This window comes from Phalacrocorax aristotelis, chromosome 10, assembly GCF_949628215.1.
Source record: "Phalacrocorax aristotelis chromosome 10, bGulAri2.1, whole genome shotgun sequence".
Taxonomy (NCBI): Eukaryota; Metazoa; Chordata; class Aves; order Suliformes; family Phalacrocoracidae; genus Phalacrocorax; species Phalacrocorax aristotelis.
The window spans coordinates 932,627-945,000 of NC_134285.1; the positions used below are offsets into that span (position 1 = coordinate 932,627).

Here is a 12,374-nt window from a genome sequence, read left to right on the forward strand (position 1 = left end):
GGGGGGTGTGTGTGTCTCTGCCCGGTATGGGGGGGCTTTACGTGGGGTAGGGGTCGCTGCCCGGGGTGGGGTGGGGGGCTCTTCCCGATATGGGGGCCTTTGCCGGGGATGGAGGGGGGGGCTCTGCCCGGTAAGGGGGTCGCTGCCCGGCTCTCCTCCCGCCGCCAGGGGCCGCTGCCGCCGCCCGCCGCGGCCCCGCCCCGCCCGCCGCGGCCCCGCCCCGCCGCGCGCGGGTTGCCGGTGCGGCGCGGTGCGCGCTGGGAGCGGTCACGATGGCGGCCCGTGTCCTCGCGGCCTGGCTCCGCCGCGCCGCCCCGTCCGCCCCGCGCCCCGCCGCGCTCGGCACCCTCGGGCCCCGCCGCCCCCCGCCGCCGCCGGCGCCCCCCGGCCCGGCGCCCGCCGCCCGCCTCCCGCAGCTGCCGCGCGCCGCCGCGCCGCCGTGCCGCCGCCTCTCCGACCTGCCGCCCCTCACCTTGGCCGACATCAAGGAGCGCGTCCTCTACGTCCTCAAGCTGTACGACAAGATCGACCCCGAGAAGGCGAGTGGGGCCGGGGGGCGGCGGCGGCGGGGGGCTGGGGGCGCTGCCCGAGCCCCGGTTCGGCCCGGGGTCCCGCTCCGGGCCCGGCCGCCCCCGAGCGGTCGCGGCCCAGCGACCTTCGGCTCTTCCTCCCGCAGCTGACGGCCGAGTCCCACTTCATGAAGGACCTGGGGCTGGACAGCCTGGACCAAGTGGAGATCATCATGGCCATGGAGGACGAGTTCGGTAACGCGGAGCCGCGCGGGCTCGGCCCCCCGGCTAGTCCCTAGGCGCGGCTGTAGCGAGCGGGGACTAGGGCTTGCCTGGGGATGGTAACGCCGGCTTTTCTCTGACGTGATGCAAGGGAAGTTCTGCGGCTCGGTGTCCGTCCATCTGTCGGCTCCCAAGCTGGGTCCGCTGGGAGCGCTGTCCGCTTCACCCCTCGCAGCCCCCCGGCCACCCCCCGGGACGGGGAGAGGGGTGGCCGGTGTCATGCGAAGGCTGGGGCCGCAGCTGGGCTCGGCTCCTGCTTGCAAAGCCACAGATATTCCAAGTTTTTCCTCACCTGCAGTTTTTCCATCCTCAGTACTTGATGCCACTAGAAAAAAGTGGGGGTTTGCCTTACTAGTTCATATTCTAAATTTCTTTTTACATCATTTTGACCTTGTTTGTGCTTTCATTTAAAGCTGTTCAATTCTGGCGTGCACCCCTGATCTGTCATGTCGGGCTGTAAATGCCCCGGGAGTTTGGCTGTTCTCTAGAACCCAGGCAGATGGTTCACCTTCGGAGCATTTGCCAATGCCCTGCATCTAATCCACTGGCCGGTACCACGGGTGCCCTGTTAGTGTGTGGCCCTGTGAAATAGAAAGAAGAACCTACATTTTCTGGAGTGTGTTTCTGACCCGTTCCAGGGCCGAGAGCCCTCATCTCCCCGCCCCAGGCCGCGGCTCTGCTGAGCTGTTGGCTGCACAAGCACTCAGCGGCGGCCTCGGGTCCCGGCTTGCCCAGAGTTACCGGGACACCTCCCTCCCGGTGCGCTCCGGTGGCTGCGGGGGCTCTGGGGGCCCTTTAGCGGCCTTAGCGAGGCAGAGGGGCCCTCGCTGGCTGCCTCGGCAGCGCCGCTCCCCACCGCAGCTGCCTTGTCCCGTGTCCAGGAGCGGCGTCCCGTAAGGCGGACGCAGCGTGAAACTCGGCGTAGCGATGGAGCGTTGGCTCTGCCCGACCCCGCGGAGCAGCAGCCCCTGCCTCCTCGCCCCCTGGCAAGCCGCAGGCGCCTGAGCCAGCAGTAATTGCTTCCTTTAGCCTTGCTCCCGTTTCCGTTGTTTTGGGCTAAACATGTGCGCTTTCTTCCAGGATTCGAAATTCCTGATGGAGATGCAGAAAAGTTAATGTGTCCGCAAGAGATTGTAGATTACATTGCAGATAAGAAGGATGTTTATGAATAAAAACAGTCCTTCAAAACCGGGTAAGTAGGAATGCGCTCCTGCGAGCGCCTCGGGTAACGACGGGGCGCGCGTGTGGAGGGTGTGAGGCGACTGGCTGCCCTGCGGCTCTGTGGCCTGGCAAGTCTGGGGCTGCCTGCGCTGAGCCGGGAGGAGAAAGTGTGTGTGTTCTCCTGAGGCATCTGCTGTTGGCGGGAGGCCGTGGGGCTCAGCGACCTTTCATCTCGCCCTGCATGGTGCTTCAAGCCCCGAGGTTGTCCATGGCTCGGTTAGTAGATGGTGGATTGACTTTAGTTGTGAAAGTCCCATCTTTTCAGTGCTCCCGGGCCACGCGCAGGGCGTGCGGGTGGGCACCTCCGGAGGGCTGTGCCCGCAGCCACTGTTTCCTCCGCGCCAGCCGCAGCCGGAGCCTGGAGCAGGAAAGGAAACGGGCAGGAAAGGGTTATAGGAGCGACTGCCCTGAGGTGCTGTGGGGCTGCAGGGGAAATGAGCCGGTGGCCTCGGGCCAGATCGGTCACGGTGTGTTTGTTCCTGTGTGCGCTCCTGGCCTCCCCCAGCCCCCCTCTGGGGTCAGTGGAGGAGCTGCGCCCCTTTGCTGCTTGGAGCCGCGGTGAGGATCCGGACAGTGATTCCAAAGACACATGGGCTCGTTACCTGCCTGCGTTTGGTGTTCAGCTCATCCTGGCTCTGCCTAACCCACTTCTTTTGTGCCTTAAAATGGTCGTTCTCGGCCCGTGAAATATGAAATGTGTGGGGTTTTTTTTTTTTAACAGGCGATGTCCCCACCACCAGGACTGGGCTGGTGTCGGCGGGTGTGAATAGAAGCGCACATGCTGTACCGTTGCTGCTTTCATCGGAAAGTTGTACTTGGACGTTGTATTTAAAGCTGTCTGAATATGTTGTCCTTTAAAAACAAGAAAAAAATGAATAAATCTATAAGACCATGTTGTGTTGATGGCTTTTCCGTTAGAACCCTCTGCCTCGGTGGCTCACAGTGTTAGTGTTCCAGGTGTACGAAGGACCATTCTGGGATGAGTAACCGCCTGCCCTAAAAATGCCCTTCCCTAAGCCAGGCTTTGGCCGGCGGCGCAGCCTCTGCTTGGCCGGGGCCGTTACCCCGTGGGATGGAAGCAACGTCCACCAAGTGCAGTGGGAGGCATTCGTGGGTCTGTCGGGCTCCAAGAGTCTCACTGAGGGTGTTCTGTTCTACGCATGTGGCAGCGCCAGCAGCACCTGTAGGGCTTGTGCTGCTGGCGCGATCGCTCTGCCCTGATCTCGCTGCCTGTGCTGGCTCTTCCCTATAAACCGCCCTTCTGCCGCCTGTCCTGCTCGTTTCCTCAGTGCTGGTAAAAACAAGCAACTTCCATTTGAAAGGCTTCTGCTTTCCTGGTGGAAAACGAAGGGGGGAATGGTGTTCCTGCCGCTGAAAAGCAAAGTCGCATCGGTGTTTCTGTAAGCCCAGCTAACGGCAAGTGCAGGAGGTTTGCTTTAAATCTCTCCCGAGACAGAAACAAGTTATTTCTGGACACTTTCATAAGTCAAAGAGGTGCTGCGAGGCTGTGAGCCAAGGCAGTGTCGCTCGGTAACATATCCTCTGGCAATCAGGGCGCAGATGATGGAAGGTAGACCCAGGTCTGCTGGTGTGGCAAAGGGTGCCTGAGCGTGGTGTGGGTGTTCTCGGGCTTCCTCCAGAGCCGCATTTCACCTGTAAAGTCAGACAGTGCTGAACCCTCGGCCGGCTGGGTGAGACCCTCTGCCTTCAGGGCCCCGGTTTCGCCTTCATTGCGTGCGAGGCCGGTGCCGTTGGGAGCTCCTCCGTCGCTTCTTCACCCCAAATGTGTCCTGAAACGTTTTCTGAGCAGGCTGCACGGTGGGTCTGGGGGGAAACAAGTTTTGGCCACCCTGCCTGTGCTGGTTTTGAGGCACCTGCTCAGAGGCAGGCGTGACGGTGGCTGCGGGAGCATCCCGTTGCCAGGCCGGCGTGCCGGTGCGGTCACTGGCTGCGCTTGGTGGTGTGGCCCTAGGCGACCTGGTGACGGAGCTGCGCCAGATGCAGCCAGAGGTGCCCCCCAAGGGGCTTCTGCCATGAGTTACGCCCAAGGCCGGGCCAGGCACGACTAGAACGGCCCCGGGGACAGGCGGGGGGACACCTGGGGGAGACAGCCTGGGGACAGGCCAGGGGACAGCCGGGGGGGACAGCTTGGGGGCAGCCTGCACCTCCTGCCCTGGCAGGTCCTGACGGTGGCTTTTCTGGGGTAACCCCCTCTGCTGGAGGAGGGCGGGCGGAGAGCCCGGGGAGGGGGTGCGGGGGTGTCGGGGTGCAGAGTCGGGGTCCCGCCCGCGGAGCCGCACCGACGAGCGGCCGGTGGGGGGCGGGGGGGGGGGGGGGTCCGTGCGCCCCAGCCCCGGGGTCTGGCAGCCCCAGCCCGGCCCCGCCGTGGCCCAGCCCTGACCACCCCCCCCGCCCCGGGATGGAGCGGCGCTGCCGGTGCCGGTGGGGCGGGACCGGGCCGGGGGCTGCGGCTTCCCGGCGCCTCCGCCCCGCCGCAGCGGGGGCGGGCGGGGGCTTCCTGCCGCCGCCTCGGCAGAGCCGGCAGCGCCGCCGCGCCATGGAGCGGCTCCGGCTCCCGGGGCTCCCGGGGCTCCCCCGGCTCCCCCGACTCCCCCGGCTCCTGGCCGCTGCAGGTGAGCGCCGGGTCGCGCCGCCCCCCCCCCCCCGGCGGGGCCGGCGGGCGGGTGGGGGCGAGGGTTGGGGGGGCGGCGGGCAGGCAGGGTCCCCTCACCCCGCAGCCGTGCGGCCCCGGGCCGGGGTCCCGGGACCCGCCGGCGGTCCCTCGGCGGGGGAGCCGCGCTGTGGGGGCGGTGAGTGGGTGGGTGTGTGGGTGCGCTCCCCAGTGGCACGGGGGTGGGGGTCCATGAATGCTGGGGTGTCCCCAGGACCCGCCGGGGGTGGGCTCAGCCGGGGGGGTGCCGGGGGCACGTGGCGGGTGGACGTGCGAGGGCGCGGCCGGTGGGAGCGGTGGCCGAGGGCCGTGCGGCCAGCCCGGTCGAAGGCAGCGGGTGTTGCGCCCGCCGCAGGAGGAGCAGGAGCCCCAGCAAGGCCCTGGCGCAGAGCGGGGCCCAAGGGGCTCCTGGTGACCCCGGCCCTGGCGAGGTGGGTGATCGCCCACCCCGACGCCTGGTGAGCTTCCCGCTCCCTCCGGCGAGCAGCCGCTGCTGCCACGGGGACCCAGAGACCTGCCCAGGGCGCCGGCTGGCCTGGCGCTGGCGTGGCGCTCCGCCGGGGACCCAGGGGTGCTGGCGGCGGCACGCGGCGGCTCTGCCGGGCGGCAGTTTGGTTTGGGGCAAAATGGGTGTTTGCAGCACGTGGCAGAGCGCGGCCTGGCAGGGCAGGGTTCGGTTTTGTTTGTTGAGAGGAAGGCAGGTGGTTTCCAGCCGGTTTTGGGTCATTTCTGAGCGTCTCCTTCGGCAGTGCTGCCCACGGTTAACAGAGGGGAGGAGTGGAGTCCCCCTGCCCACACCGGCAGCTCCTGGGGGCGGTGAGGTGCGGTGCCCAGCACCTGGTGCTGCTGCCTGCCGCCGGTGCATGATGCCCGACACCGGTGCGCGCTGCTCTCTCCCTCCCCTCTCCCCAGTGATCGTGGAGTGCTGCGCCCAGCTCTGCCCTGGTCTCAGCAGTGGGACGGGCTCCACTCTGGGCACTGCCATCGCCTGTGCCCACCCAGGGACCGCGACGGGGGAGCGCTGCCAGACAGGTACCGCCAGGGCTGGGAGCGTTGGAGCCGTGCTCGGGCCTGGGGTGCCAAGCTGGCGGCTCTGGGGTGCTGACTGTGGGGCAGCCCTGCTCAGCTTCCCCCCAACTTCTGCCTCTGCCTGTAGATCCAGAGCGAGGAGCTGGCACGGGGCCCACGCCAACACCAGAGGCCACAGGGCAGCTGCAGACAGAGGTTGAGCTGCTGCCCTTTCCTAGGACCCCTGCTGGAACTGACGAGCCCCCCAGCCCTCAGGGGAGCCCCGGAGCCCCCCAGGCAGGCGGGGAGGGGACGGGGCCCACGGTGTGGGAAGGAGCAGCCACCGAGCACCCGGGGCCCCCGCTCTCTGCAGGCACTGCTGAGCAGGCAGCTGCAGGCAGCGAGAGGCCGTCTCCTGCCAGCCTGGGGGTGACCAGTGTGGGGACCCCAGCCTCTGCGGAGCTGGACACAGCTCCTACCACCAGATATGCCCCCAGAACTGACCCTGTAGGAAATGTGGTGGTGGAAGGTGCCATGACCCCACAGGGGCCCCCCGTGCATTCACCGTCCTCCGTGACAGTGCCCAGCTCTGCTGGGGGGCAGTGGGAGTCCCCCAGCACCCTGCTGGGATGGAGCCCCACGGGGACAGCACTTGTGCAGAGCCAGAGGGGCTCACACAGCCCCTCGTCCCTGGAGCCGTGGGCTGGGGAGGGCTCACGTGCCACCATCCCGCTGGGTGACAGCAGCCCAGGGACTCACCCAAGCATCGTGCCAGCCACGGACAGCCCCGCACCAGGGATGAGCAGGACATCACCCTTTGCAGGGGGGCTGCAGAGGCTGCTGACCCCCACGGGGACACGCCAGGGGCTGGTGGGAGGGTGGGTCCCTGACTCCCACCCATGGCATGGGACAGATGTTGCCTCGCAGGGTCCCCACTCTGCCCCTCGCCCCTCTCTGCCATCCCTGGGAGCTGGTGGCCGTGGGGGCCCCGTGGCCAGCATTGCCCAGCCAGCCGTGGGGACGGGCCCAACCTCTCTGCCTGCTGTAGGCAAGGGGTTGGGTCTGCCTGTCCCCACCACCACAGCCAGCATCCCGGGGGTGACATCCCTCAGTCTGGGGGGCACCCTGGGCCCAACCACAGGGGTCTTGGGGCCACCCGAAACAGAGGGGCCCCCTGAGCGCAGCCATATCCCTCTGGACCAGACCTGGCGCCCACCAGCCGTGCCGGGGCAGCCCCCCGCCTCGGCAGCCCCGGGCAGCACCGCTGCGGCACAGAGCGGGGTGCTCCACACCAGCCCGGGGTCCCACCGCATCCCCCTGTTCCCACAGCCTGCCCCAACAGGCAGCTCTGCAGGGCCCACATCGCCGACCCCAGAGCCCTCCCTGGAGACCAGCCGGGGTGTCCCAGGGCTTGGCCCCACTGCGAGCACCCACCCAGCAGGGCCATCCCCAGGGCTCCGGCTGTCCCACTCCGGCTCGGGGCGGGATCCTGCTGACACCCCCCAAATCCCGAAGGGGGCCCCAACAGGGGTGGGTGATGCTGGACCCTGGGCAGTGACTGCCCCGCAGAGCTGGGAGCCAGGCACCTCAGCCCCCCCCACGGCCACTGGGTCCCCCTGGCAGCTGGCTCCGTCCCAGCCTACATCTTCCCTGGGGCTGACCGCCGCTATCGGCGCCACCGCCACCATCGCAGCTGCCACCGCCAGCCCAGCACTGCTCGGGGACGTGGGGACGGTCACGCCGGATCCTGGTGCCACGGTGTTGCAGGGGGATGCGTCAGGGCTGACGTGGGAGCCCCCAACTCGACTGTCTGCCATTGTGCCAGGAGCTCCCCAGCAGTCCACCAATCCTCCCGGGACCTCGGGCCACTATGGGGGCCCCAGGTCCCCCCCAGCAGCCGGGGACACGGACCTGGTCCAGCCATGGAGCAGCCCCGGAGGGTGGCTGGATGCTGACACCCCAAAAGCAACGCCGGCCGCAGCCGCGGCAGGCAGGGCCCCCCGGGTGTTCATCGTGGAGGATCAGCCACCCCTCCTGAGAGGTGGGTCTGGGGGTTGGGACCCTCTGCCTGGCACGGCAGGAGGAGGAGAGCTCTGAGGAGCCATCCGCTTGCGGGGGTCAGTGGTGACACAGGTCCCTGCCGTGCTGATCCCCATCTCTCTTGCAGCATCCCTCCTCCGCATCCCCTGCGAGCTGGTGCTGGACATGGGGTTCATCCCTGCCCTGCAGGACCCGGGGTCCCACGAGCGCCAGGATTTGCTGCACAGCTTCAACCAGACGGTGAGCGTGGGACCCTGCCGAGCGGGGGGCTGCGGCTGGGGCCATCCCGCCTGCTGCTCAGCTTCCTCCCTGCACAGGTCGCGCCCCTCTTCGCGTCGGTGCCCGGGTTCCTGCGGCTGGAGGTGACGGGGGTCAGGTGGGTGCTTGCACAGCCCCGCAGCCTGCGATGCTCCCTGGCACGAGGGGGGTGCATTGCGCTGCGGGGCCATGGCAGTGCCGAGGTGTGGTGCTGGACTGGGGGGGTCCGAGCCAGCCTGACTCGCCGTGGGGTGTCCCCGCAGGGAGGGCAGCGTGGTGCTGGAGTACGATGCGCTGTTTGCGGCGGAGCGGGTGCAGGTGCCGGGGCTGGGCGCGCTCCTCGATGCCGCGCTGGACTCTGCTGGTGTCCGGCCGGGGCTGGTGGTGGGCACTGCCCCCGTCCTGCGCAACATGGCTCTGGGTGAGTGAGGGGCGCACATGGGGCTGTGCGATCACCGGACCCTCCTGGGACCCCTGGTGGTCTGGTGCCCGGCTGGGGCTGGTCGCAGGGTAGGGGTGTGCCTGGCCCCGGCCCTCTGCTCAGTGGGGAGGGGGTGGCACAGCTGAACCCCTCTGTCTGTGCAGAGCGGCCGCTGGACCCCTGCACAGTGCTCTTTGCCTGCCGGGCCGGCTTCGCCTGCGTGGCCGGGGCGGATGGGAACGCCACCTGCACCTCCCTCTGCCACCGCGACTACTGCAAGAACCACGGCATCTGCACCCACGCCCGGGACCGTGGGCCCCTCTGCCAGTGAGTGCCCCCGGGACCGGCCCTGGGGTGACGGGTGCTGTCCCCCCCCCAGCGGCTGATGTCCCCCCCTTGGGGCAGGTGTCCCGTCGGCAGCGATTTCTGGTTCATGGGGCTGCGCTGTGACTACCGGGTGACACAGCAGAGCCTGCTGGGCATGGCTGCCGGGGTCCTGCTCAGCATCGTCCTCCTGGGTGCTGTCGTCGCCGCCGTCGCCATCCGCCGGTTCAAGGTGCTGCTGCTGGAGGCCAGGGCCGACCAGACCCGCAGCAGGTGGGGTGCACGGGGCTGGTGGGGGGTTCTGGGACTGGGGTCCGAGGTGGCCCGCGAGGCGGGGATGCTCCTGCTGCGGGGCTGATGCCCCTGCCCCGCCCCAGGGGTGCCGGGGGGCGATAGGCAGCACCTCTGGCCCCACGCGGGGGTGCCCGGGGTCAGCGCAGCCCATCGAGGTCAGGGAGAGCCACAGCTCGGCGGGGAGGCAGGGCTGGGCTTGGGCAAAGCTCTGCCAAGAAAAACACTCTGCGGCAGCTGATAGCGGCGGGCGAGGGGGGAGCGTGTGCAGGGCCCGGGACTGGCTGGTCCCAGCGCCCCACAGAGCCACATGGCCACGGCGGAGCCCCCGGCTGGGTGGGGGTGTCTGTGTGACCGTGCCAGTGCCTGGGGGATGCCCGCAGCCCCGCGCTGGCCCTGGGGAAGCGGTGTGACGGGCAGGAAAGGAGCTGGGGGGCCGGCCGTGCCGCTGCACTCCCACTGGTGGAGAGAGGCGTGAGATGGGCTGATGGGCCCCGAACACATGGTCCCAGGAACCCCCCCAGTGCTCCCTGTGGCCCAGCACAGGGTCTGTCCGCACCCCGCCGTGTGCCGGCTGCCTGGGCTGCGGGTGGGGAGCTGGGCTCCGGCACGGCCCCGCCAAAGCAGCTCCTCTGGGAGTGCCGGGGCGGCCGCGCTGCCCTGCCCTGCCGCCCTCCCCGCCAGCATGCCGTCATGTGCCACGGGGGAGCGTTCCCGAGGAAACCACCGCATCAGCCGCGGGGCTGCGGCCAGATGGCGGTCGGTGTCACGGGCTCTCACCCCACCCAGGGCGCGGGGCTGGGCCCTGCCCCGGGCTCGGGGCAGTTGGGTGGGAACCCGCGCTCTGGGCTTGCGGCGCAGTCACGGGGGTCGTGGCTGCCTGTGACCGTGCCCGTGTGTGTGTGTGCCTGTGCGCCTGTGCCCGTGTTCGTCTGTGCGTGTGCGTGCACGTGCCTGTGCGTGTGTGTGTCTGTATGCACCCGTGTGTGTGCGTGTGCCCGTGCCCATGTGTGCGCCTGTGCCCGTGTTCGCCTGTGCCTGTGTGTGCATGTGCCTGTATGTGTGCGCGCCTGTGTGTGTGTAGGTGCCCGTGCCTGTGTGTGCCCGTGTGTGTGCCTGTGTGTGTGCCCGTGTTCGTCTGTGCCCCTGTGTGTGTGCATGTGCCTGTGTGCGCCTGCGTGTGCCTGTGTGTGTGTGTGTAGGTGCCCGTGCCCGTGTGTGCGCACGTGTGTGCCCGTGCGCGCCTGTCCCCCCCCCCCCACCCCCCCCGGGTGCCACCGCAGCCGCCCCGCCTTGCCCCGCAGCTACCGGCGGTTCTGCCGCCTGGACGACGTCTCGGCCCAGTACTGGTCGCGCTCCTGGCTGCCCTCGGCCAGCTCGCTGGACAACCCGGCCTTCAGCAACTCGGAGGAGCTGCTCCACTTGCAGATCTTGGACAACGGCTGCTGCGGCTGCAGGGAGGACTCGGGCATCACCGACAGCGCCAAGCATCGCCCCGTGCCACCCGCCCACCCGCCGTGCCGGCCCAGGTAGAGGGCGGTTGGCCGAGCCCGAGTAGCGAAGGCTCGGCTTTCATTTGCTCCGTGGGCAGGGGTGCGTGACGCAGGGAGGCGAGGGGTTTGGGGCACGGCACGTGCTGGCCTCCCTGCGCTTAGCCACAGCACCAGGGAGCTTTAACACTGCAGCATCCTTTGGTGTCCACGGAGAAATAAGTGACGTAGGGAGCTGCGTGTGATGGGGTTTAACAGCAGAAGGGTGCACATTGGCAGGAAACAGAGCGATTGTGTGTGTGTAGGGACAGAAAATGGGACGGTAAATGGAAAAAAGGCCCTGGAAGGTTCCAGTTTCACGAGCAAAGGGCGCTACAGCCAGGGATGCCCACGGGCCCCGGGGCCGGGCGAGCCGAGCACAGCCACAGCTCGGGAACGACTCCCGCCGCCGCTGCGGGGCCCTGGGAGCGTGACTGCAGACAGACAGCGTCAGCGCGGCGAGCGCCGCGCCCGCTGGAGCAAGATACCCGTGAGCAGGACCCTGCTCCTGGGGCCCCAGGCTGCTCTATCAGCACCAGGCTCTTACCCCCTCCTCCCCCCCTTTTAACTTTCCATGGCTTTCCTTCCCAGTTTCCATTACAACTGGGACACAAGTTCCAGCAGCGTAAACGATCCCATGGTGGACTCGGGAAAAGCCAGCGATATCTCGGTGTCGAGCTGGCCCATGGAGCCCATCCAGTGGACGCCCTTTCCCCTCCTCCACCAGCTCTCGAGGCAGCGACCGGTGAGCGACGCGGCTGCGCGGCTTCCCTGGTGGGCAGGGGCGCACGGACAGAGCCCCGGCCGCCCCTGTCTCGCCCTGTCGCGGGGAGGGCGGCGGCGGCGGCACGAGGCTGCGAGGGCAGAGCTGGGACCCCCAGCTCCCCCGCGGCCCCACCGCCCCGGCTGGGGGGCAGCAGCAGCCCCGGGAGCGCCGGACGAAACCGCTCTCTCCGCAGCACAAAGCCCGACGGCCGCGCTCGTACTGCGAGGGGACGGAGCTGGTGAACCTCGAGAGGAGCTGGACAGCCTGAAGGCGGCGGAGCGAAGGACAGGCGACAAGGTTCAAGCTTTTAAAACCAACCACATTTTATTTCCACGTAACAAGCTCAGTGAAGGAATTTCAAACACTTTGACAATACAATCAACGCAGGTGTGATGTCAGTTCCACTCGAGGCAGGGTCCGCAAGGATTATCTGCCAAGGTTTTCACCACTGTTTCGGACCAGACCTCAGAAGCCAGCTTTGGCTTGGGACAGCGTATTTCATCGTAAGTAGTTACAGATAAGTGTCTAATAACACACAATGCTGGCATCCAACAGAGTTAATGACTTACATCCGGCAATTTGAAAATAAAGTCTAACAGATTTTTGAAGTCACATCATACTATGTACATATATGGTCTGCCCTATAGCCATTTCAGAACAAGCTAAGCCACTGTGAAAAGTGAAATACAAATTAAGCGCTGCTGCATTGTTCATCATGATTAATGTAAATGAGGTATAAATTTAAACACCAGTACGTTTTAAGCATTAAAGTTTATTTTCCAAAATGCTCTCCTTATTTGCAAGTGTCCTCTTGAGCATCTAGCTGGGCACAAATGGTGGGGGCGTTCGAAAATGGGGCGTTTGAAGTACACGGAGGGCGAGGGCAACGGGATCCCAAAGGTGCTCGAATAGAAAAGGAAAAGCAAGCTGCGGTTTTCTACACTTATAGTCTCATCTCATAGTGGGCACGTTGAGGGAGATTTTTGCTAGAATAAAACGCAGATCTGTTCGTCAAAAGATCGGTTTGCTAAAAGAAAATCAGACTATGGGAATA

General features: G+C 66.9%; 3 protein-coding genes across 11 annotated transcripts in view; 2 read left to right on the top strand and 1 right to left on the bottom strand.

The window, feature by feature from the left end:
• Positions 1-245: 245 nt before the first annotated feature.
• NDUFAB1 (NADH:ubiquinone oxidoreductase subunit AB1) lies at positions 246-2,904 on the top strand. The gene is made up of 4 exons (XM_075104568.1): positions 246-539; positions 677-764; positions 1,872-1,983; positions 2,734-2,904. The coding sequence occupies exons 1-3, from the start codon at positions 273-275 to the stop codon at positions 1,961-1,963; spliced, it is 447 nt and encodes a 148-aa protein (XP_074960669.1). The 5' UTR covers positions 246-272; the 3' UTR covers positions 1,964-1,983; positions 2,734-2,904.
• A 1,605-nt stretch (positions 2,905-4,509) lies between these two features.
• Positions 4,510-12,108, top strand: LOC142062345 (uncharacterized). Of its 2 annotated transcripts, XM_075104579.1 has the most exons (12): positions 4,510-4,645; positions 5,596-5,715; positions 5,840-7,732; positions 7,859-7,971; positions 8,049-8,107; positions 8,253-8,410; positions 8,575-8,737; positions 8,816-9,007; positions 10,330-10,554; positions 11,146-11,299; positions 11,514-11,617; positions 11,708-12,108. In XM_075104579.1, exons 1-11 carry the CDS (start codon positions 4,570-4,572, stop codon positions 11,586-11,588), a joined length of 3,228 nt encoding a protein of 1,075 aa, XP_074960680.1. In that variant the 5' UTR covers positions 4,510-4,569; the 3' UTR covers positions 11,589-11,617; positions 11,708-12,108. The 2 variants fall into 2 exon arrangements, with proteins under 2 accessions (XP_074960680.1, XP_074960679.1); XM_075104578.1 differs by having other exon boundaries at positions 11,514-12,108.
• TNRC6A (trinucleotide repeat containing adaptor 6A) overlaps positions 11,623-12,374 on the bottom strand; it is a 53,664-nt gene continuing 52,912 nt past the window's right edge. For all 8 annotated transcript variants that reach the window (XM_075104573.1, XM_075104576.1, XM_075104574.1 and 5 more), the window contains one exon: positions 11,623-12,374. This exon is cut by the window's right edge and continues 2,013 nt beyond it. The gene's annotated coding sequence lies outside the window, so the exon portion shown is untranslated.

Bases quoted from the DNA above. Each gene is read 5' to 3' on its own strand.
- LOC142062345 (XM_075104578.1), top strand. From the start codon at position 4,570: ATGGAGCGGCTCCGGCTCCCGGGGCTCCCGGGGCTCCCCCGGCTCCCC. The intron at 4,646-5,595 runs GTGAGCGCCGGG...CCCTCTCCCCAG, and splicing joins CCGGCTCCTGGCCGCTGCAG to TGATCGTGGAGTGCTGCGCC. The intron at 10,555-11,145 runs GTAGAGGGCGGT...TTTCCTTCCCAG, and splicing joins CACCCGCCGTGCCGGCCCAG to TTTCCATTACAACTGGGACA.
- NDUFAB1 (XM_075104568.1), top strand. From the start codon at position 273: ATGGCGGCCCGTGTCCTCGCGGCCTGGCTCCGCCGCGCCGCCCCGTCC. The intron at 540-676 runs GCGAGTGGGGCC...TTCCTCCCGCAG, and splicing joins ACAAGATCGACCCCGAGAAG to CTGACGGCCGAGTCCCACTT. The intron at 765-1,871 runs GTAACGCGGAGC...GCTTTCTTCCAG, and splicing joins GGCCATGGAGGACGAGTTCG to GATTCGAAATTCCTGATGGA.